This window comes from Ranitomeya imitator, chromosome 8 (assembly GCF_032444005.1).
Source record: "Ranitomeya imitator isolate aRanImi1 chromosome 8, aRanImi1.pri, whole genome shotgun sequence".
NCBI lineage: Eukaryota > Metazoa > Chordata > Amphibia > Anura > Dendrobatidae > Ranitomeya > Ranitomeya imitator.
In genome coordinates, this window is record NC_091289.1 from 154488868 (window position 1) to 154511834 (window position 22967).

A 22967-nucleotide genomic window follows, 5' to 3' on the forward strand; every position below is an offset into this window, starting at 1 on the left:
CCGGGCCCTTAGCGCCGACGCTGCAGCTGTTTAAGGCTATTGACGTGCGGGCGCGGGCCCGCACGTCAATAGTTAACAGCCGCAGCGCCGCCAGCCAATCTGAGGCTGGCAGGCGCTGACGTCAGCCGCATTGTGCGTGCATGTCGCCGGCGTCTGACATCATTGTCAGTCGCCGGCGAGTGCATGCACGCTGCAGCTGCGTGGAGACTTCGCCCGCCGCAGGAGCGCGGCAGGTAAGAAGAACTTCTTCTTCTTCTTTTTTTTTTTTTTTTTTTTTTTTTTTTTTTTTCTTGAGAGCGGCGATCCGGGGGCCCAGGGAAGAACGCTGGACACGGGCAAAAAGCTGGACAGAGATGGGGCAGAGTGCTGGGAAGAGATGGGGCAGAGTGCTGGGCAGAGTCCTGGACAGAGATGGGGCAGAGCGCTGGACAGAGATGGGGCAGAGCGCTGGACAGAGATGGGGCAGAGCGCTGGACAGAGATGGGGCAGAGCGCTGGACAGAGATGGGGCAGAGCGCTGGACAGAGATGGGGCAGAGCGCTGGACAGAGATGGGGCAGAGCGCTGGACAGAGATGGGGCAGAGCGCTGGACAGAGATGGGGCAGAGCGCTGGACAGAGATGGGGCAGAGCGCTGGACAGAGATGGGGCAGAGCGCTGGACAGAGATGGGGCCAGACGGGGCAGGATGGGGAGATCATATGGGGCAGAATGGATACTCATGAGGGCAGGATGGGAGAACATATGGCTGGAGCCTGCAATGAGACACACGGGGGCTAGGATGGCGAATATTACCATAGGGGCTAATTAAGGGATATTATTGCAGTGATGTATTTATTTTATTTTTTGAGTATACTGTTTTAAATGGGGGGAGGTCCTGTTACTGTGCAGAGTGATACTATGTTACCTTCTTTATGTGGTGTAATGTAGAGGCTGTGAAAATTAAGTAATGTGTTCTGCAAGTGGAACTCGAGATAACTGTGTTATTTCCTGCAGAGACTAGTCCTGGCTGGAAGAAATGATGGCGGTCTGTGCTGGATGAAAGATGAAGGACTTCACCTAGAGACATCACTGGTGAGTCAGTGTTAACTATACACTGACACTATACACTGTATACTATATACAGAGCTCCTGTGTATAATGTCACCGGTGATCACTGTATTACCTGTACACAGACACTGCTTACAAATTACAGATCTCCTGTGTATAATGGCACTGATGGTGATAGTATTGTGGGTTTTTTTTTATTACTGATCAGTATTGTAGTATTCAGTCACTATGTGGTGGTAATATGCGGTCTGGTCATGGTGTTGTGGTATTTGTTCCTTGTGTTTGATATTATTCGGTCACTGTGGTGGTAATATGTCATCTGGTCATAGTGCTGTGGTATTTGTTCCTTGTATGTAGTATGATAGGTCATTTTAAAAATTGAAAAATAAATAAAAATATACCTAAATTGTATTGCATATTTTAACAAATATTTAGTAGGTTACAGTACAGTAGGGCCCGGCCAAAAGTGTCAACCGTGTTCTGGTGGCGGCTTAAAAAATCTTTTGGCCAAAACAAAAGCTGCCGGCTATATGTGTGATCTGGTGATGGGAACTGTTAATGTGTGATAGGTGAGAAGTAGAGATTTTCCAAGAGAGAGCGGTGGGACTGTGGACAGTTCGAGGGGTGGAGCCTGGGCGGAATCTCAAGGGGGCCCCGAAAATTTTGCCAGTATGGGGCCCCGAAATTTCTAGTGGCAGCCCTGCAGTTCGGTCACAGACGTTGCCTCCAGTTTCCACCCATTCGTTCCTCATTTGTTTTGTTGTGCATTTCCTGTTTTGGAGACGTATTGCTTTAAGTTTCCGGTCTTGACACTTTGATGTCTTCCTTGGTCTACCAGTATGTTTGCCTTTAACAACCTTCCCATGTTGTTTGTATTTGGTCCAGATTTTAGACACAGCTGACTGTGAACAACCAACATCTTTTGCAACATTGCGTGATGATTTACCCTCTTTTAAGAGTTTGATAATCCTCTCCTTTGTTTCAATTGACATCTCTCGTGTTGGAGCCATTATTCATGTCAGTCCACTTGGTGCAGCAGCTCTCCAAGGTGCGATCACTCCTTTTTAGATGCAGAATAATGATCAGATCTAATTTGATGCACGTGTTCGTTTTGGGAATTGAAATTTAGAGGGTGATTCAATAATTTTTTTCCCACATAATTGAGTGAGTCCATAATTTTTGCCAAGGGGTTGTATAACAGATGATTGTTGTCTGACCTAGTAGATTTCTGTGGCATCAGCCAAAAGTCCCATTGTCCAGTTGTCCAATAGTCTGAGCGATGCCATTGAACAAAAGAGCAGATGACCATTTTGTACTTCAATATGATATTATTGATGACCTATCCTGGGGATTAGTAATTAATCATATCTGTGGTGGTCCGACACCCGGGAATCCCACCGATCAGCTGCGGTTGGATGTAAAACGCCAAACACCACAGTGCACTTCAGTGTGAAGTGGCCGCTGCTGAGAACTGCAGCTCAGCGACTAGTAAGAAATCATGTAAAAAGAAAAAAACAAACAAAAAACGTTTTTTCTTTTTCTTTTCATATAGTCTGCAATGTACACAATGGATTCTTCTCTGTATGCAGAATGCATGGAGTTAGTTTCTTCTCTGTCACATAAAGACTATTCTACTTTCATTTGACAAATATTACAATATTGTCAAGCACATTAGTAAAGTTTAACAATTGTACTAAGATTTTTTTTCCAAAAATAAAAATAGAAATAGTAGGAAAATAGGAGGAATATATTAGATGTATACATTAGAGATGTATACATATCTGTGGATATTTATAACGTTGGCAACGAGGCTGGAAATATTCCTTGTATATATGGCTATATGGCTGGTTTCACTCACAGAGCTAGAAGATGCATACTAGAAATCATATTTATATTGGAAATAATTTTGTTTTTTATTTCAGAACTGAAAAAGTTTAATGCTAAAAAAAAAGTTAAAAAATAAATATATATATATATATATATATATATATATATATATATATATATATATATATATATATATATATATATATATATTTTACAGCCCCTTATTTTATGGTATTTGCAAAACCTCTTTTGTAATAATACTAGACTTCTTTGCAATGTGGTGCAGTGCATTTTCCACCCCAGACTTCCTCCTGAATGTTCTCTCTCCCCAGACGTCAGTACATTTTCAGTATCATCGACCACGCTTTGCTTACATGTAATATATACAACAGCTGTGGTCACCGGTCATTATTCTGTCCAGCACAAAATATCTGTCTGATCCTTTAGGCACAGATCCTGAGGCTCGGCTTCATAAAGAGGGGGGTGCTGGAGAGCAGGGAATGGATTAAATAGGAAATAAACCCTATGCTCTCCTCTTCTACCCACCCAATGTTCCGGCGCTGCTCCTGTGATGGTCTCCACTATCACTGATTGCTTCATCTGGCAAAATTACGGATAAGGCAGACCTTGTTTCCTTATATGATGTAGACGACACTTCCAAAGTCATCCTCGGGCTTTTACAGCAAAGAACCAGGGAAAATATTCCCACTATTTGTCATTGTGTGCATGTCCAGCCCCAATACCATTTTTGGGGTCATCACCTTTATCCTTGATGGGGCCGGGTCAAAACAGTGTTTCCTCTGGGAACAAAAGGAATAATTTATGGTGCGTCCACTGTCAGAGGCATCATCCACATAAGGGCTGACTTAGGCCTCTTTCACACGTCAGTGTCTCAGGTACGTGTACTGACAGTTTTCTCACGTACCGGAGATACTGACACACGTAGACCCATTCAAATGAATGGATCTATGCACATGTCTCCGTGTTTTCACGGACCGTGTGTCCATGTGCAAAACACGGAGACATGTCCGCTTTTCTCTGGCAGCACGTACCGTACTCTCCTCCGTGTGCACGTACAGCCCGCAGGAGAGACAGCGCTACAGTAAGCGCTGTCCCCCCTGCGTGTGGTGCTGAAGCCGTCATTCATTCCTTCTCCCCAGCAGCGTTCGCTGGAGAGAAGGAATGAAAAATCAAGTTTTTCTTGTTTTTTTTTTTCTGAAAAATGTTTGTGGGTCACCTCCCGCCTCCCATCCCCTATGCGTCCGCCCGCTTGCCGAGAAATACTCACCCAGCTCCTGCGATGTATGCTCTCAGCGCCGGCAGCAGGTCCTGTGTGAGCGGTCACGTGGTACCGCTCATTACAGTGATGAATATGCGCACAATCTTGCCTTGCGCAGGCGTGTACTACGGAGGACACAGCATGAACTTCAACCCAATATTGCGGCCAGCATGCAGCCAGCGGGTAAGGAAAGGGTGAATCAAACACTCGAAAACCCCGCCCATATGACCACAAACCTGTCCCGCCATATTCAGGTGACAGGTTCCCTTTAAAGCCTGGTGGAGAACCAGTCTTCAAACCTTCTTATCCACCATTATCATAAGGACAGGTTCAGAAGACCATACATTCTCTCATCCGAGATCAGAGTATGATCATAATGTGATCTGATTCTCTCGGATGTGATGAGATGGAGAAAAAAAATGTCTTAATCTTCTCCATTCTGTGAGACTGCAGAAATCCAACTGAACTCAGATGTCATCCGAGGGTTGTCTGACGTTTCCCATGCACTCATTGATTTCAATCGCCGAGTGTGATCTGAATACAGAATCAAACCTGGGCAAACAGATTTCCCCACCCTTGGTAAATCTGCCATGTGCACGGCCCCATGGACTAACATTGGTCCAAATGTGATCCAGTGTTTTGTCAAAAGGCAAATATGGTTGTGTGCACCTTCCCTAACCTTTACATTGTGGGCCTCAACGTACATCAGGTCCCTTCAGCTTCTTTTTGCCATCTACACTCCTTAACATTGAAATTGCAACACCATGTAGGAAAAGTCGTGGAATTATGGAAATCACAGGATTGATAGGCATGTTGGTGATCTGCAAATGATTAAAGGGAACCTGTCATGTCTCCCATGCCCTATAATGTTATACAGGGCTGGTAAGGCAGGGAATTTGCTCATACATAGGTGAATGCTGCCGGGTTGGAGGGCACGGAGGACCTGACAGGTTCCATTTAAAAAATTGAAAATGTACAAAACATCTAAATTTATTCAGTATCGAGTATGGGCGACACGCTCATATATGACCACACTTTGGCTGCTGTCAATGAGGTTATTAATGGCTGTCTAAGGAACATTCTGCAATGCTGACTGGCACGCAGATTATCAAGATCCACTGCTGGCAGCTTCCATTGCAGTTGCCAACCAATGACGTCCCAGATGTGCTTTATGCAAGACAAGTCCAGAGATGCTGCAGGCCATAGGAGCACATTCAGACCACAGTAGTACGAGCAACATGCAGCTTGTCACTGTCATATTGAAAAACTGCTCCTGGACATGTAAGTGCGGGGATATCTGTGTGGCGCACTCATACTTAATACTGAATAAATTGAGAATTTTTAAATTGTTGCTTCTATTTTTTCAATTGTATCAGTAACTTCGATTTCCATAATTCCTCGACTTTTACTTCTTGGTGTTGCAGTTTCTATGTTGAGCAGCGTATAATACTGATGTCTTCCTATGGGGTACCACAGACGACAGGACCTGGGTGTGACAGGTATCTGCCCCATGTATAGCTGCGTCGCTGTTTCCGGTTCTTTCTTAGCTTCTCTTGGAAATCTCAAAGTAAATTTAATGTAATACATCCCAGGACGCTTCATGTAAGAAGTGTTTTTCTTTTCATCTGTGTTCCTATGGAAGCGGCCTAAGCCTTCAGGAGCAGGGTATGGCTTGGTGTTTCTTAATCGTCGTCTTCTCAGTGACTGCTAATTTCTTTGTTTCTGGAAAGATGTGCTTCTTAGGTGTGATTTACTATTTGCAATGCTGATTTAACGTTTTTGTGAGGGAAGAAATGGCTGCCATCCAGTCAGTTTTTTTTTTTTTCTTTCTTTTTCACACGTATAAGCCTTCCAAGGATTCCACAGCGTTGCCAAGTTTTTCTGCCACATACGTATATGTCTCAGACATCGCAAGTCAGGGGAATGCAGTATGTCTATATCAATTTGCTGAGGCTTAAAAGCCACCGGGGTTTAGATTATTAATCTTAAAGTTTGCGTTGCCTAAACAACCCAAGTCTGAATCACTGTCATAATAGGCAGTGGTGGAGCATCGGGGGACACCTGGGTGGTTAACCTGGTTACAAAATTCTTAGGGGCTCAACATTTCTAAAGGAAAAATGGTACTAAATATATTTTTTAAAATTTTCCTATGGAAATCTTATGCCCCTAGGTGGCGTCACTAGCGTCGACAATCCAGTGCACTCTGGGCAAGTGCTACTTTGAATCACATTGGGGTCAATATGACCCCAATACGGTTAGGTCCTGTGGTAGAGTAGGCAGCTATAGGCCTATGGAGAGGGCTGCCACTAGGAATTTTGGGGCCCCATACTGGCAACATTTTCGGGGACCCCTTGAGACTCCGCCCAGGCTCCATCCCTCGAACTGTCCACAGTCCCACCAACGCTCTCTCTTAGAAAAACTCCACTTCTCACCAATCACACATTAACAGTTCCCATCACCAGATCACAAATATAGCCAGCAGCTTTTGTTTTGGCCAAAAGGTTTTTTTTAATCTACCACCACGACAAGGTAGACTCTTTTGGCCGAGTACTACTCTACTCTATCCTATTAATCATTTGTTAAAATATGCAATACAATTTAGGTATATTTTTATTTATTTTTCAATTTTTAAAATGACCAATAATATCACATACAAGGGACAAATACCACTGCACCATGATCAGATCACATATTACAACCACATAGTGGCCGAATAATACCACATGCAAGGAACAAATACCGCCACACCATGGCTGGATGGCATACACTGCTCAAAAAAATAAAGGGAACACTAAAATACCACATGGTAGATATCTCTGAATGAAATATTCCAGTTGCAAATTTTTATTCATCGCATAGAGGAATGTGTTCAAAACAATAAAACATAACCATTATCAATGTAAATCAAAATGAATATCCCATGGAGGTCTGGATTTGGAATGATACTCAGAATCAAAGTGGAAAATCAAATTACAGGCTGATGCAACTTCAGTAGAAATGCCTCATGACAAGGAAAAGATGCTCGGTATTGTGTGTGGCCTCCACGTGCCTGTATGACCTTCCTACTGTACAACGCCTGGGCATGCTCCTGATGAGGCGGTGGATGGTCTCCTGAGGGATCTACTCCCAGACCTTGACTAAAGCATCCACCAACTCCTGGACAGTCTGTGGTGCAACGTGACGTTGGTGGATGGAGCGAGACTTGATGTCCCAGATGTGCTCAATCTGATTCGGGTCTGGGGAACGGGCGGGCCAGTCCATAGCTTCAATGCCTTCATCTTGCAGGAACTGCTGACACACTCCAGCCACATGAGGTCTGGCATTGCCCTGCATTAGGAGGAACCCAGGGCCAACCGCACCAGCATATGGTCTCACAAGGGGTCTGAGGTTCTCATCTCGGTACCTAATGGCAGTCAGGCTACCTCTGGCAAGCACACGGAGGGCTGTGCGGCCCTCCAAAGAAATGCCACCACACACCATTACTGACCCACTGCCAAACTTGTCGTGCTGAAGGATGTTGCAGGCCGCAGATTGCTCTCCACGGCATCCCCAGACTCTGTCACATCTGTCACATGTGCTCAGTGTGAACCTGCTTTCGTCTGTGAAGAGCACAGGGCGTCGGTGACGAATTTGTCAATCCTAGTGTTCTGTTGCAAATGGCAAGCATCCTGCACGGTGTTGGGCTGTGAGCACAACCCCCACCTGTGGACGTCGGGCGTTCAGACCATCCTCATGGAGTCGGTTTCTAACAGTTTGCAGACACATGCATACTTGTGGCCTGCTGGAGGTCATTTTGCAGGGCTCTGGCAGTGCTCCTCCTGTTCCTCCTTGCACAAAGGCGGAGGTAGCAATCCTGCTGCTGAGTTGTTGCCCTCCGGCTCCTATGGCCCCCTCCACGTCTCCTGGTGTAATGGCCTGTCTCCTGGTAGCACCTCCAGCCTCTGGACACTACGCTAACAGACACAGCAAACCTTCTTGCCTCAGCTTGCATTGATGTGCCATCCTGGATGAGCTGCACTACCTGAGCCACTTGTGTGGGTTGTAGAGTCCGTCTCATGCTGCAACGAGTGTGAAAGCACAACCAACATTCAAAAGTGACCAAAACATCAGCCAGAAAGCATTGGTACTGAGATGTGGTCTGTGGTCCCCACATGCAGAACCACTCCTTTATTGAGGGTGTCTTGATTGCCAATAATTTCCATCTGTTGTCTATTCCATTTGCACAACAGTATGTGAAATTGATTGTCAATCAGTGTTGCTTCCTAAGTGGCAGTTTGATTTCACAGAAGTTTGATTTACTTGGCGTTCTATTCTGTTGTTTAAGTGTTCCCTTTGAGAAGTGTATTACCACCACATAGTGACCGAATACTCCAATACTGGTCATTAATAAAAAAAAACAAAAAAAAAAAACACAATACTGATATTACCATAAGTGTCATTATACACAGGAGATCTGCACTTAGTATGTAGTGTCCGTGTACAGGTAATATAGTGATCACCTGCGACATTATACACAGGAGTTGTGTATGCAGAATCAGTGTACAGGTAATACAGTGATCAACAGTGACATTATACACACGAGCGCAGTATATATTGTACAGGTTATACAGTGATCAATAACATTATACACAGAGCTCTGTATACAGTGTCAGTGTACAAGTAATACAGTGATCACTGGTGACATTGTACACCGGACCGCTGTATATAGTATACAGTGTATAGTGTCAGTATACAGGTAACACACTGACTCACCAGTGACGTCTCTAGGTGAAGTTCTTCATCTTCGCTTTTCATCTTCATGCAGCACAGACCGCTATCACATCCTGCCCCATCTGTATCCATCCTGCCCCATCTGTATCCATCCTGCCCCATCTGTCTCCATCCTGTCCCATGTGTTTCCATCCTGCCTCATGAATGATCCTGCACCATGTCTACATCCTGCCCCATGTTACATGGGGCAGGATGGAGACTCACGGTCCATGTGTCTCACTCTCCATCTTGCCGTCGAAACATATTGCGGCTTGCTGCTTTCAATAAAAATAAAACTTCCTCCTTAGTTGGTTTGCTGTCTAGCGGCGATGTTCCCTCCAGGCATTTCAAGGGCGGACTCGCTGGTGAGTGGCAATGACGTCATATGTCGGCGTTGTACGTGCTGATGTCAGCTGCCAGCCTTCGATTGGCTGGCGGCCTTTTAAATAACTGCGGACCTGCAAGGCAAAAGAGTTAAACTGAACCTGCGTCGACGAATTCTGCTGCCGGGGCCCAGTGAGCAGAAGAGATGGGGCCCACTGCGGGTCCCCTCTGCTCATCGGGCCCCATATGCCAGTCAGGGCAGTAATGCCCTGATGGCGGCCCTGCCTATGGATTACAAGATGTCAAAGTCCCAGTGCAAGTGACACAATGACGTTACTGCAGTGTAAATGTCTGTGATAACCCGCTGTGTGCAAGGAACTGTTTCAGTCATAGGGGTGGGATCTCTAGCTTTACAGTCATGGTCAGTCACTTGACTTTTCAAATTTCCCTCGCCCATCACATCATCATTCCTTCCCGTCACTGCTCCCTACGTCACCAAATTCTCCCAGCAGATCCCGCGCTTGTCTAAAGATGCTCAGCTTTCCAGTCATGGCACTAAATCTTGGTGTACGTCCCAACTTCATTTCACTTATGCGCATGCTCCGTTGCTGCTGGGAGTCTGTATCTGGTGGACACGTGCTTCATTGTGACGCTCAGCGATTACGGAGCATACACACACATGAAATGAAGCTGGGACGTACACCCATATTCAGTGCCATGCCCGGAAAGCTGAGAGTCATAGTGCAAGCGCGGGATCTGCTGGGAGATTCCGGTGATGTAGGGAGCAGTGATGGGAATGAATTATGATGTGATGGGTGTGGAGAATTTGAAAAGGAAATTGAATAACCATGGCTGGAAAGCTAGAGATCCCACCGCTGATTAAAACGGAAAGTATGTGGGGCAATCAAAGTATAAAAAGTGTTTTGTTTGTTGTTTTTGCGAAAAATACTGGGACATTTTGCTTGAGAAAAACATGTCAGTGATGCGATGTGCATCATTAACAAGGCATTGGAAGCAGTTTAATAGCAAAAAAGGTTCCCATGAAATGGGTTTTCAGTAAAGTTGTGCCGCTGGGCACACTTTGTTGTGGAAAATCAAACTGTACTTTACTCACCCTTCCTGGGTTCAGCGCCGATTGTCTGACACTGCTCCTGGTATCTTTTTTTTTTTTTTTTTTTTTTTTCTGCAGCTTAATGTGACATCGGCAGCACTGCAGCCAATCACTGAGCGGGTCATGCCGATACCACGTCCTTCATTTCCTATATACCCTCTGGCTGGATCTACTGCCACAGATCTACTGCCTCTGTCTCCTGGTGTCCTCGGAGCCAGAACTTCCAAACTACCGGTCTATCTGTGCAATACGGGGGGATCCCCAGATTATTAAGTACTTTTTTTGGTACATTGAGGAAGGTCTATATGACTGAAACGTCTGTATACTGTATGTACTAGACCACATTAAACCTTTTCACTGCGATCCATTTGGTGTGTGCCAAGGTTTCACCTAAGGCTGTACGGTTTGGGATCCTACGTGAGCACCACCTACCAGTTGTGCTAACTCTCTTTTTTGAACTCCACAGCTGGACTTGAGAAAGGGGATTAAAATACAATTATTTTTTTAAGGATTTATTTGTAAGACAAATTGATGTTTTTTTGAAAATGGAAAACCCTTTTAATGCTTTCTAAGGGGCGTTAGTACTGGGTTAGGGGATACAATACCTGCCTTGCCTCAGGATGCTGACAATCCAAGCTATGACGCTGATATTGGGTACACTTTAGATGCGGTGTAGCCGCCTCGCTTGCCTGTGCGCTAGATCCCTTCTCTCCATTTCTCAGCTCATCATAGAGGTCCATCGTAATGCTCTAAAAACTGCAGATTGGCCTTTTCCAAGTATTAAAGGAGGTACACTTTGCTAAATCGTATTATTTAAAGGATTATCACATTGGTGATAACTTGGGATCGGTGGAGTCTGATTCCCACCGACATGCAAGAACAATGCTCTGTTGGAGATGGCTGCGTACAGACAGCTTTTGACTTTTCTGGCAGTGTTATTGAAAATAAATGGAGAGGTGAAGCTCATCCGCCTCCTCTAGTTCATATCATAGTCAAGTTCATGGAATTAGTGGAGGGCCAAGCTTTCGGACTACCATTGATTTGCAAGTTATCACCTTGATGTACATTTACTAATACGTTTACACCAGCTTTTGCTCAAAGTAAATGTAGATTTCACTATTTGTCAGGTGTGCATCTTTTAATAAACTAGGTGCAAATTACTCCAATGTTTATATACAGTGCTCAAAAATATAAAGGGAACACTAAAATACCACATCCTAGATATCACTGAATGAAATATTCCAGTTGCAAATCTTTAATCATTACATAGTGGAGTGTGTTGAGCACAATGAAATGTAAAAATGATCAATGTAAAACAAAATTAATATCCCATGGAGGTCTGAATTTGGAATGATAATCAAAAGTAGAAAATCAAATTACAGGCTGATTCAACTTTTATGGAAATGCCTCAAGACAAGGAAATGATGCTCAGTAGTGTGTGGCCTCCACGTGCCTGTAAGACCTCCCTACAATGCCTGGGCATGCTCCTGATGAGGCGGCGGATGATCTTCTGAGGGATCTCCTCCCAGACCAGGATTAAAGCATTAGTCAATCCCTGGACAGTCTGTGGTGAAACGTGCTGTTGGTGGATGGTTTGAGACATGATGTGTTTGATTGGATTCAGGTCTTGGGAACAGGCATCAATGCCTTCATCATGCAGGAGCTGCTGACACAATTAAGCCACATGAGGCCTAGCATTATCATGCTTCAGAAGGAACCCAGGGCCCACTGTATCTGCATGTGGTCTCACAATGGGTCTGAGGATCTCATCTCTGTACCCCTGCCTAGCACATGGCTGTGCGGCCCTCCAAAGAAATGCGTCTCCCCACCATTACCACCGGCCAAACAGGTAATGCTGAAGGAGGTTGCAGGCAGCAGAATGTTCTCCATGGCGTCTCCAGACTCTGCCACATGTGCTCAGTGTGAACCTGCTATCATCTGAGCAGAGCACAGGGTGCCAATGTTGAATTTGCCAATCACCCTGAACGGCAGGGCCGGACTGGCCATTTGGCAATTCTGCCAAATGCCAGAAGAGCCTGTCTGGCCATGGGCTGCCTTGTCTGCAATGTTGTTAAAAGAATCAGTGTTTTCAAGATACCCATACTGTTAAGAATTGTGATGACGCACAAAGTCGCTGACTCCATCACTTACCCCAGCAGGTCATGGGTATCATTAGAAATATTGGGCTTTAGAAAATCTTACTTTCCTCCATCCAGGCAAATATTAGTAATTTATCCCCATCTGGTGCTTGGGGACGGGGCCAACATGGGCCTGTGTGATTTCAAATGCCAGGGCTGAATTTCAGCCCCAGTCCGTACCTGCTGAACGGTGTTGCAATGTAAACATAACATCCACTTGTGGACGTCAGATCCTCGTACCACCCTCATGTAGTCTGTTTCTGACATTTTGAGCAGACACATGGATGTTAGTGGCCTGCTGGAGGTCATTTTGCAGGGCTCTGACAATGCTCCTCCTGTTCCTCCTTGCACAAAGGAGGAGGTAGCAGTCCTACTGTTGGGCTATTGCCCTCCTATGGCTCCCTCCACGTTTCCTGGTGTACTGGCCTTGTGTCCTGGTATCTGCTCCATGCTCTGGACACTGTGCTGACAGACACAGCTACCTTTCTTCCTACAACACGCATTGATGTCCTGGATGACATGCACTAACCGAGAAACTTCTGTGGGTTGTAGACACCACCTCACGCCATTATACAACACCTCTAGGGGTGAGAGCAATGACAAAATGCAAAAATAACCAAAACAGCCAAAAAGGATGAGCACTGAGAAATGGTCTGTGGTCACCCCTTGCAGAACCATTCCTTTATAGTCTGTCTGTTCCATTTACAAACCGCAGGAGAAATTGATTCACAATCCTTGTTGCTTCATAACTGGATAGGTTGATTTCACAGATCTGTGATTGACCTTGGAGTTACATTGTGTTGTTTGTGTTCCCTTTATTTTTTTTGAGCAGTGTGTCTATGTATATATGTGTGTAAAGCTAAAGGCTGAAAGGGGCAAATTCGAGGAGGTAGCTTTCCAAACTGAGCAATCGTTACATTTTGTCTATTTTAATATTGATGTCTACCAGTGCCCATATATCAGCCAAACCAGCTGGCCATCTGGTGTGTATTGGGGTCATGAAACTCCCCATGTTGCAAATATCAATGGAAAGTAAAAATCAGGGGTGGCCTTTGTCATTCCAGATTCACATTTGTTTTACTTACCCCATTACAAAAACATGCACTACCAGGTCTTTTAATGCAATATTCAGTGTAGATTAAATACACTTGTTTATATTTTTGTTTTTGTAATCTCCTTTAAAATTAAGAATTTGGTTATCATGATTTACATGAAAAATAGAAATGGATTGCCCTGTTGCTGTGCAGATAGCGTTGTCGTTCTGCATAAGAAAAACTGAATACTGAATCAATTTTACAAGGAAATGCAGCCAAAAAAGCTTCTTCCTTCTCTTATGGTAAGGTTGCTCGAAGATCTAGCTTTTCTGTGGAATTTTCCAAATCACATCTAGTAAATAAAACCCAGTCTTCAGACGACAACTGTTCTTGTGCTGACTGTGATAATTAAGTGAATTCATCTTCTTTTACTACTGCATTCATTCATTACTAGATTGACTTTGTACAATTCACCAATCAGTTGTTAATTAAATGGGTTTTCCACTACATGGACAACTCCTTCTTCAATGCTGTCTTCTCCCATTGAAAAAAAAATAAAAAAAAATTAAGAAATAATTTTTTCCATAAAAAAAATACACCAGTGCTAAAAGAAATTACTTGACCCCCCAAAAATTGAAAATTATGAATCGAAAAAAATAAAATTATATATATATATATAATATTCTATCCATTTGTATCTTGCAGTACTCCTGCACCCTGCATTGTGGATTGTATGTGTCAATATCTCTTTTAGAAATGTAACAACAATTTGCAATGAAATTCTAGTAAACAGTGTAATGAAATAAGGCGATGGATTTGTTCTCGGTCCGGGCATTGATTCGGTAAGGGATACCATCTGTTGTAACTTAATTTAGATGATCACAGACCTAGCATCATTTGTCCTGAGTTTTAACTTTAAATCCTTCATAAGCCGCCTGTCCCCTCCGTGCGATGTTTATATCGCTGTGACTCAGTCGTCCTGATTCAGAATTAATAGCTGTTCCTGTATTACAGGAAAGGTTAAACATCTTAAAAATTCCCAGGCCCTCTATATACAGCTAACAATACGTTGTGATACCAGTGAGGCCCGAGGTTGTGTGAGAGGGACAGATGCATGATATCACCCGAGTGCTATAGTTTACACCAAGATAAAGATTGGATTTTATAACACTTTGTACACAGAATGAATGGGTCTCTCTCATTTCAATAAACTTTTCCAGAAGTCAATAGTACAAGTGAGTATAAGAAACTTTGTAATATGTTTTATTTGTTACCAGAAACTTCCAAACACATGACCTCATTGTATGGCCAGTCCGGAATTGTTTAAAGGGAACCTGTTTGCAGGATTGTGCTAGCACCCTACAGACAGTGTCAGGTCACCGCCGTTATACTGATTACAATGATACCTTGGTTGGTGAAATCTGTCTTGTGGTTGTTGTTTTTAATCTTTATTTTCAGTTTTGAGTTAATGATATGCTCGTGCTCCAGGGCGGCCTGTGGGGGTCTTAATGTGGTGCTCTGCTTTGATATTCATAATGCAGACTGCTGACAGGTCACTGATCCCTCACTGACCTGCCCCCTAGTTTACATAATGAATACTGTATATACATACTAAAATAAAAAATAAAAAACCCTTCTGCAGGCAGGCACCAGCAGTGGTACCTGTGCTGCAGTATAATCGCTTGTGTAATGTGCATATAATTATTATGGTTGAGGTTATCCTGATATTTAAAAAAGAATCTTCTTGAATTGCCCTGGTGCATTGGCAATCAGGTTAATGGGGCTTGGAGTTGACGTTGGCTGTTACTAGTCCAAAACCAAAGGTGACATCAAGCCCCGGTGTTAGTAATGGAGAGGTGTCTATCAGACGCTCCGGTTACTAACCCAATAAATAAAAAGAAAAAAACACGTAAAAAAATCTTTATTTAAATAAATACTCCTCCACACTTTTTCTTGTTCACCATTTTATACAAAAAATAAAGTTACTTCTCGGGTCCGACTTAGTCCACCGAACCTGACGTAGCCCAGAGCACAGTGACAGGGAACGTCTGATAGAGCAGTGACGTTACTGACATCACCGCTCTTCAGTGGCACCTGGTCTCGCTGCGCTCCATGAGCCTTGGCGACAAGAGCAGAAACGTTACTGATGTTACCACAGTTCAGAGCCACCCGGTCTCGCTGAGATTCGTGGGAATCACTGGACTACGCCGGATCTGGTTGGAAATTGGTTAAGTATGGACAGTGTCTTGTTTATATTTCTATTTGTTTTTCAAGTATTCATTTGTTGACTGCATTGGATTTGGTGGACTATGTCGGACCTGCGTGGGAACATTGTTTTTTTTTTTGTTTTTAATAAAATGGTGAACCAGGGAACGTGTTGGGGATTGTTTATTTGAATAAAGATTTTTTTGTGTGTGTTTTTTCTTTTTATCTACTGGGTTAGGAATGGGGGTGTCTGATGGACACCTCCATTACGAACACAAGGGCTTGATGCCAGCTGACTTCCACGCCAAACCCCATTACCTCGATTTCCATCGCACCAGGGCAATCAGGAAGAGCCAAGGCGAAGAGTCAGAATTGGCATATCTCATGTGATGCTTAACTTCTGGGTCGGCTGACGGCTGGTATTTTTAGGCTGGAAAGGGCCTCATGACCATGGACCTTCCCAGCCTGATAATATTAGCTCACAGCTGTCTGCTTTACCTTTGCTATTTCCAAAAATTGGGGGAGACCCCACTTCCTTTTTTTCATTTATGTATTTAATCATTAAAATATGTCTAATAAGCTCCACAGGGTGCAATTTTATAATGTTGAGGGGTTGTGAAATTGTATATCTGTCACGCTTGCAGGTGACACACATGGTTTGTGGACCCACTGTACCACAGGGCCGGGCTTGTCTAGGAAGGGGGCATAGCTAAGCAGCTAACTGGTGTTCACTGGACCACTGACTTCTTCCTCCATTTGCAAAGGAAACACTGGAAAAAAAATAGCACAATACAGGGTCTTATCCGGTATGCAGTGGAAAAATGAAATGTAGGGATGTGCTCACCTGGCATGGTTGTGTAAGCCACAAGACTGTACGAACTCAGAAAAAACGGTTTCTGCAGATTCAAGGAGGGATGTCCAAAGAGAAAAGTGGAGAGATGGCTCTTTTCTGAGCTGCAGTGTTTATGGTGGAAGTATCCAGGAGGCAATGTTAGTTTATAGTGGTTTTTTGTTTGTTTGACTTTTTTACGGTCATCTCGTTTCAAAGTTCAGACTTCTTGATGATTGGTCTGATGAAGATGTCTGTGAACTTTGAAACGCGTTGACAATAAAAAAAAAAAATGCTATCTGCTAATATTGCCTCCTGGGTACGCCCACTATATACACTGGCAAAAATAATTTGGCGTCTTTTGGCAGTGCAGCAAAAAGCCATCTCTCCAATTTTCTTCTATTGCACTTCCTCCATTTAGCTCTTTGAGCCTACTTTCTCCATTTTTTTTTTTTTAGTAGCATTTGTGCCTAAAATTACATCTGTGCTCCTTTCTAGTGTATGCAGGGGAACTTCAATAACAGACACTGCCATTGCTAAAAATATGGGTCTATGCTCCATGAAATGTTGACCATGAAATGTGGATGTAGAGTCTAACCACCACTCCTTTGTAAAGTGCCTGGGCGAGGTAGTTATGGGCAAGCTGCTGCCCATGCTTGCTCTGGCATTTTACAGACAAAATGTGTCCTAGTCTGAGTGCTCCTGTGTGTGGGGTGCATCACACTTATTTGTGGCCCATAGGCCTCCACTGGTTCTAGGTTTCATCTTATAGAACATTTTCAGCGAACAATCCAAGGAACACTGAATTCGTTAAGTCAAACTTTTCGGACATTACAATCAGGCATATAGGATAGGGCTCAACATGTTTGTCTTTCCCACAGGTGCTGGACTTAACTTCAGCCCTAGTTCTCGGTGTAGGTAGAGCATCCCTCTGTCACGCTGGGTGAAAAATAAGCAAGGACACAACAACGGAAAGAGGGAAGGGGGAGCCCAAACTCTAGGGTAGAGGGCAGTGGAGACCCTTACGCAGATCTAAAATCACCCTGTCTACCTTAAACGTCTCTATGTAGGTTCTGCATCTATTGCTGAACAGGAACCTAATCCCTGCCGGACCCTAGCGATAGGCCCTACATAGGGAGAGGATGGGGTGAGTACTAGTCAGGCCCCACTAAAAATAAAGACAGAGAGGGTAGACGGATGGGGGAAACACTTAGCTTGAGAAGACAACCGAGATGTAACGCCAGCACACCTTTAAAGGTCCTCAGGGAAAACACTAACCGACTGCTAGAACTTCCAACAAGACTGAGGCAAGTATGAGCTAACACCCGCACCATGCTGCAGCAATTGAATGTATTTAAATCTTCAGCACTGGTGTGTGATTAGCAACAGAAGGTGGAGGTAAGTATTGGAGGGATAAGGATATCACTCCATAACAGAGATGCAAAAATCAAGAAGATGCTTGAGCTAAATGCAAACACCTTCTACAGCTGGATCCAAGATGACGCTCTGTCACATCTGACACACCCGTGACACCTTCTTGCTTACTCCTCTAGCACTAGGAATTCTTCACCACCACAAGCAGTGCACCCTGATTCCATCACATCCTGCCTCTGAGAGCTTGAGTCCCTCTTTCCCTTCAGCTCCACGGGCTTAGTGTGCCCAAAGGCCCCAACATCCATTTCGAGGTTCCCAGGCCGACAGATTCAGATGGAAGGGTTCTCTGGCAATCCACCGCCCCAAGTTTCAGGCTCGCGCTATCCCTAGCAGCCTATCGCCTATGACCAGTTCTGTCCCTTCACCACACTTTCTCTGACTGTGACACTTCATGAACTTGGTACTAACTCTCGGTTCCCCCTCTTTAATCTGGGCCTTCTGTTGCAGCCCCAGAAGGTTTTACCTATTAAATAACATATTTTACTATGAAACACATTGAACCATTTGGGGCGTGAGAGAGTGGAACATCATCTCCACAACTCCTACAGATGTAATATTGATGGCCTATCACACAGATGGGACATGAATTTTAGAGATTTGGAAACCCCTTTAAGACTACCATTATATTACAGCTACAAGTCTGTAATCTCAGTACCTAAGATAGCACCAATTGATGGCTACTAGGAGCTCTGAAAGAATATTGTGGACAGGTAATTTTAGCCCAGTGTGTTAATGAGATCTAGCCCACTCCTCTAAATCCAAGAAGGGGAAGTGATTGACTGGCAGTATGGAATTGACAGCAGCCATACGGCAGGATATAACTGTAATAATCTCTATAATAATGTACTTTTATTGGTCTAGGTATAGCAACCACCCATGTGCCAGTGAGGTGACGTGCCATCTATGTGCTTGGGTTTTAGAATGTAGTCTTCATGTTGATGTGGACCTTTAACTGTGTTAAGACTTTTTTTTTTTTATCTATTTCAGGTGGAAATCCTGGACTGCAAAACCAAGCAGCAATTGTGCTTTCTAGATAAGGTAAATATTTAATTGAGAGTCCTCAGTAGTTGATAACTTTTAATCCTGTAGATAAGGTAAGACATTAAACACAGATGTATTTAAAGGGGTTGTGCCAAGTTTGGAAATTATTCCGTTTGCTAGGGGTCACACATATAGATACACGATGTGTCTGCACGCTGCGACTAATGAATACATGAATTCCAATATTGCTAAAAAGGTAAGGTACTTAACATTTTTGATCAAAGAGCACAAAACCCAATCCAGTCACCTTTTTTAATGTGGACTTCTTTAACATAAGGAGGGGTAGGACAGTAGTGTTTAGGGACCATCCATTTAGGTACACCTTGATGTGATGGGAAGGCTTTTACGCTCTTTAATCAAAAACGCTAGTAAAGTACCTTATGTTTTTAATGTTTACAGCAATGTTGGAGTTCATATATTCATTAAGCCGGTTTCACACGTCAGTGCCTCCGGTACATGTAGTGACAGTTTTCTCACATACCGGAGACACTGACACATGTAGGCACATTCAAATTAATGGGTCTATGCACATGTCAGCGTGTTTTCAAGGACCGTGTGTCCGTGTGCAAAACACAGAGACATGTCCATTTTTACCCAGACACATGGGCCGCAAAACGTGCACATGGGGAACAGTGTACACTGTCCTCCGTGCGCATGGACGACCGCGGGAGAAACAGCGCTACTGTAAGCCGCTGTCCACCTGCGTGCGGTGCTGAAGCCGGCTCTCATCCATTGTCCCCTGCTGTGTCGGCAAGCAGCGCGAGCAGGGGACAATGAATGAAAAAAAAAACCCGACATGGGGTCCCCCCTATATTTTACAACCAACCCGGCAAGACTCACAAGTGCGGGCTGCTATACTCAGGCTGGTAAGGGGCCATGGATATGGGCCTCCCCAGCCTAATAACAGCAGCCCGGAGCTGCCCAAAAAAGGTGCATCTATTAGATGCGCCAATTCTGGAGCTCTGCCTGGTTCTTCCCACTACCCTGTAGCATTGGCATATGGGGTAATGAGGGGTTAATGTCACCTTCCTCTTGTAAGGTGACACTAGCAGGCTTGGTAATGGAGAGGTGTCAATAAGACACCTATCCATTCCTAATCCCACAGTTGTTAAAGAGTTAATAAAACCCACACAGTAAGAAAAAAGTATTTTAACCCCTTTCTGACCTCGGATGGATAGTACGTCCGAGGTCAGAACCCCCGCTTTGATGTGCGCTCATGCAGTGAGCCCGCATCAAAGCCGGGACATGTCAGCTGTTTTGAACAACTGACATGTGCCCGCAATAGCGACGGATGAAATCGTGATCCACCCGGTGCTATTAACTAGTTAAATGCCGCTGTCAAGCGCTGACAGCGGCATTTATCCGGCGCTTCCAGCCATCGGGCCGGAAATGAGCACATCGCCGACCCCGTCACATCATCGGGGGTCAGTGATGCGTCTGCATAGTAACCATAGAGGTCCTTCAGACCTCTATGGTTGCTGATGTCGGATTGCTATGAGTGCCACCCTGTGGTCGGCGCTCATAGCAATGCAGGAATTCAGCTACATAGGAGCGATCTGATGATCGCTCCCATGTAGCGGAGCCGATTGAGTTGTGCCAGCTTCTAGCCTCCCATGGAGGCTATTGAAGCATGGCAAAAGTTAAAAAAAAAATGTGAAAATAAAAAAAAATAAATATGAAAGTTTAAATCACCCCCTTTCGCCCCATTCAAAATAAAACAATTTAAAAAAAAAATCAATCCTACACATATTTAGTATGGCCGAGTTCAGAATCGCCCGATCTATCAATAAGAAAAAATGGATTAACCTGATCGCTAAATGGCGTAGCGAAAAAATAACTTTTTTTTGGTCGCCGCGACATTGCATTAAAATGGAATAACAGGTGATCAAAAGAACATATCTGCACAAAAGTGGTATCAATAAAAACGTCAGCTGGGAACGCAAAAAAATAAGCCCTCAACCGACCCCAGATCACGAAAAATGGAGACGCTACGGGTATCGTAAAATGGCGCAATATTTTTTTTTTTTTTTTTTAGCAAAGTTTGGAATTTTTTTTCACCGCTTAGATAAGAGAACCTAGACATGTTTGGTGTCTATGAATTCGTAATGAGTTAACCTAGTAAAAAAGCCAAACAAAAAACAAGTGTGGGATTGCACTTTTTTTTTCAATTTCACCGCACTTGGAATTTTTTTCCCGTTTTCTAGTACACGACATGGTAAAACCAATGATGGCGTTCAAAAGTACAACTTGTCCCGCAAAAAATAAGCCCTCACATGGCCATATTGATGGAAAAATAAAAAAGTTATGGCTCTGGGAAGGAGGGGAGCGAAAAACTAACACGGAAAAAAAACAGAAAATCCCAAGGTCATGAAGGGGTTAATGAAATAAAACAATGCACATAGTTTTTCCATCTTTATTCTTCTGCCATTCCAAGCGAAGCCCTCGATCTCCTGGAAAAAAGTAAAAATAAAAACCCAACAATATACCCATACGCCGTACAGCCAAGTCCCACGCAGTAATCCATATCTGGGGGCATTTACATTTTGCAACCAGGAACGCTGCTAGTGCGGCTGCTCCCGGCTGTAAATGACTGAGGAATCAATGAAATGCAGGGAGCGGAGCATCGGAGACTAGCGGTGACGTCACCGAAGCTGCTCTCCTTGGCGGCATGAACGAAGATGAACTCTTCAGCCTGGGAATCAGCTGGCATAGGACATTTTGATTGCTGGCTACAGCATTAATTTTGGCATTCATGAATTGTTTCTGTTTATCGTGTTTACCGATCAGGCTAATTGTTTTTATAGATAGGACTTTTGTGTACACGGCGATATCACATGTGTATGTTTTTTATTATCTTTATTTTTTAATAGGGGGAAAGGAAAGCGATTTGACTGTTGTTTTTTTTTTTTTTTTTTGTAAATATGAGAAACTTTTCTTTTTTTTTTTTTGACTTTTCACTGTACTTGTTAGTCCCCTTAGGGGACTTTACCCTGTGATCTTCTGATAATTTGTGCTATATACACCAATACCTCAACAGTATTGCTGTGTATATTGTAAATCACGATCTCCATACTCACAAGCATTATGGTCTTCAGCAGACCCTCGGCTGTCCTAACAACCCATCAGCGATCATGTCGTGGGCGTGCCGCTGGATGCATAGAATGACACACCCCTCGCCGGTGCATTGTTAATGCTGCTGTCAGGCTAACAATCGTGGGTGGCGTTTCATGCTACCTGCGATCGTTAGGCCGGAGTCACACTAGTGTATGGCATCGGATGCGATATGCTAATGACCCTCAGCTCCTGCTCTGCTGCGAGTGGGAGCCGAGTGCCAGTGCTCCGTCCTCTCGCATGACAGGATTGGCGAGTAGCTGTGGAGGAGACAGAGAAAGTAATTTCTCCATCTCCTCTGCTGCCAGCGTCGGCAGGAATCGTATTGCACTTGGGTGATATCCGAGCGTAGTGTGATGTTTCCGCTCCTTTAAAAAGTTTTACCACAAATAAAGTTAATTTTCATCAATAGATCTTGGAATAAAAATAAGTTCCACAATTCGATGTGTTTTAAATTTATTTTAACGCATCCAATTGTGGAACATAGTTTTATTCTAAGTTCTAGTGTTGAAAATGAACTTTGTTCATGGGGAAACGCCTTTAAACTTAAGGGGGTTCTCCAGAGAGAGAAAATGTATTTCAATGTATAGTCTGTCTAAAACTATAAAATCCCATACCCCTCTGTCTGTACTTAGTTGTTACTTCATGTGATTTCACTACTTCTCACTGTGAGCTCATGTCACAGCACTGCTGCTGCTTCTGAGTGTCCGCCTCCCTTCTAGGACATGATATCAAAAACCAGAAGACATGGATTGTCTTGCTGTTTATAAGCCAAGCTGTGAAGGTCCAGACAGTGCAAAATGAGAGTCGAGGGGGAGGAACATCAAACCGGCTCAAAG

The 22967-nt window shown here is 43.9% G+C and overlaps 1 protein-coding gene across 1 annotated transcript in view; it reads left to right on the forward strand.

Annotated features, from left to right (window-relative positions):
• Positions 1 to 22967, forward strand: part of LOC138648160 (very-long-chain enoyl-CoA reductase-like) — a 77178-nt gene that overhangs the window by 11630 nt on the left and 42581 nt on the right. Inside the window, exon 2 of the mRNA XM_069737664.1 lies at positions 18964 to 19014. Coding sequence (XP_069593765.1) covers positions 18964 to 19014 — 51 coding nt within the window. The remainder of the gene's footprint in view (positions 1 to 18963; positions 19015 to 22967) is intronic.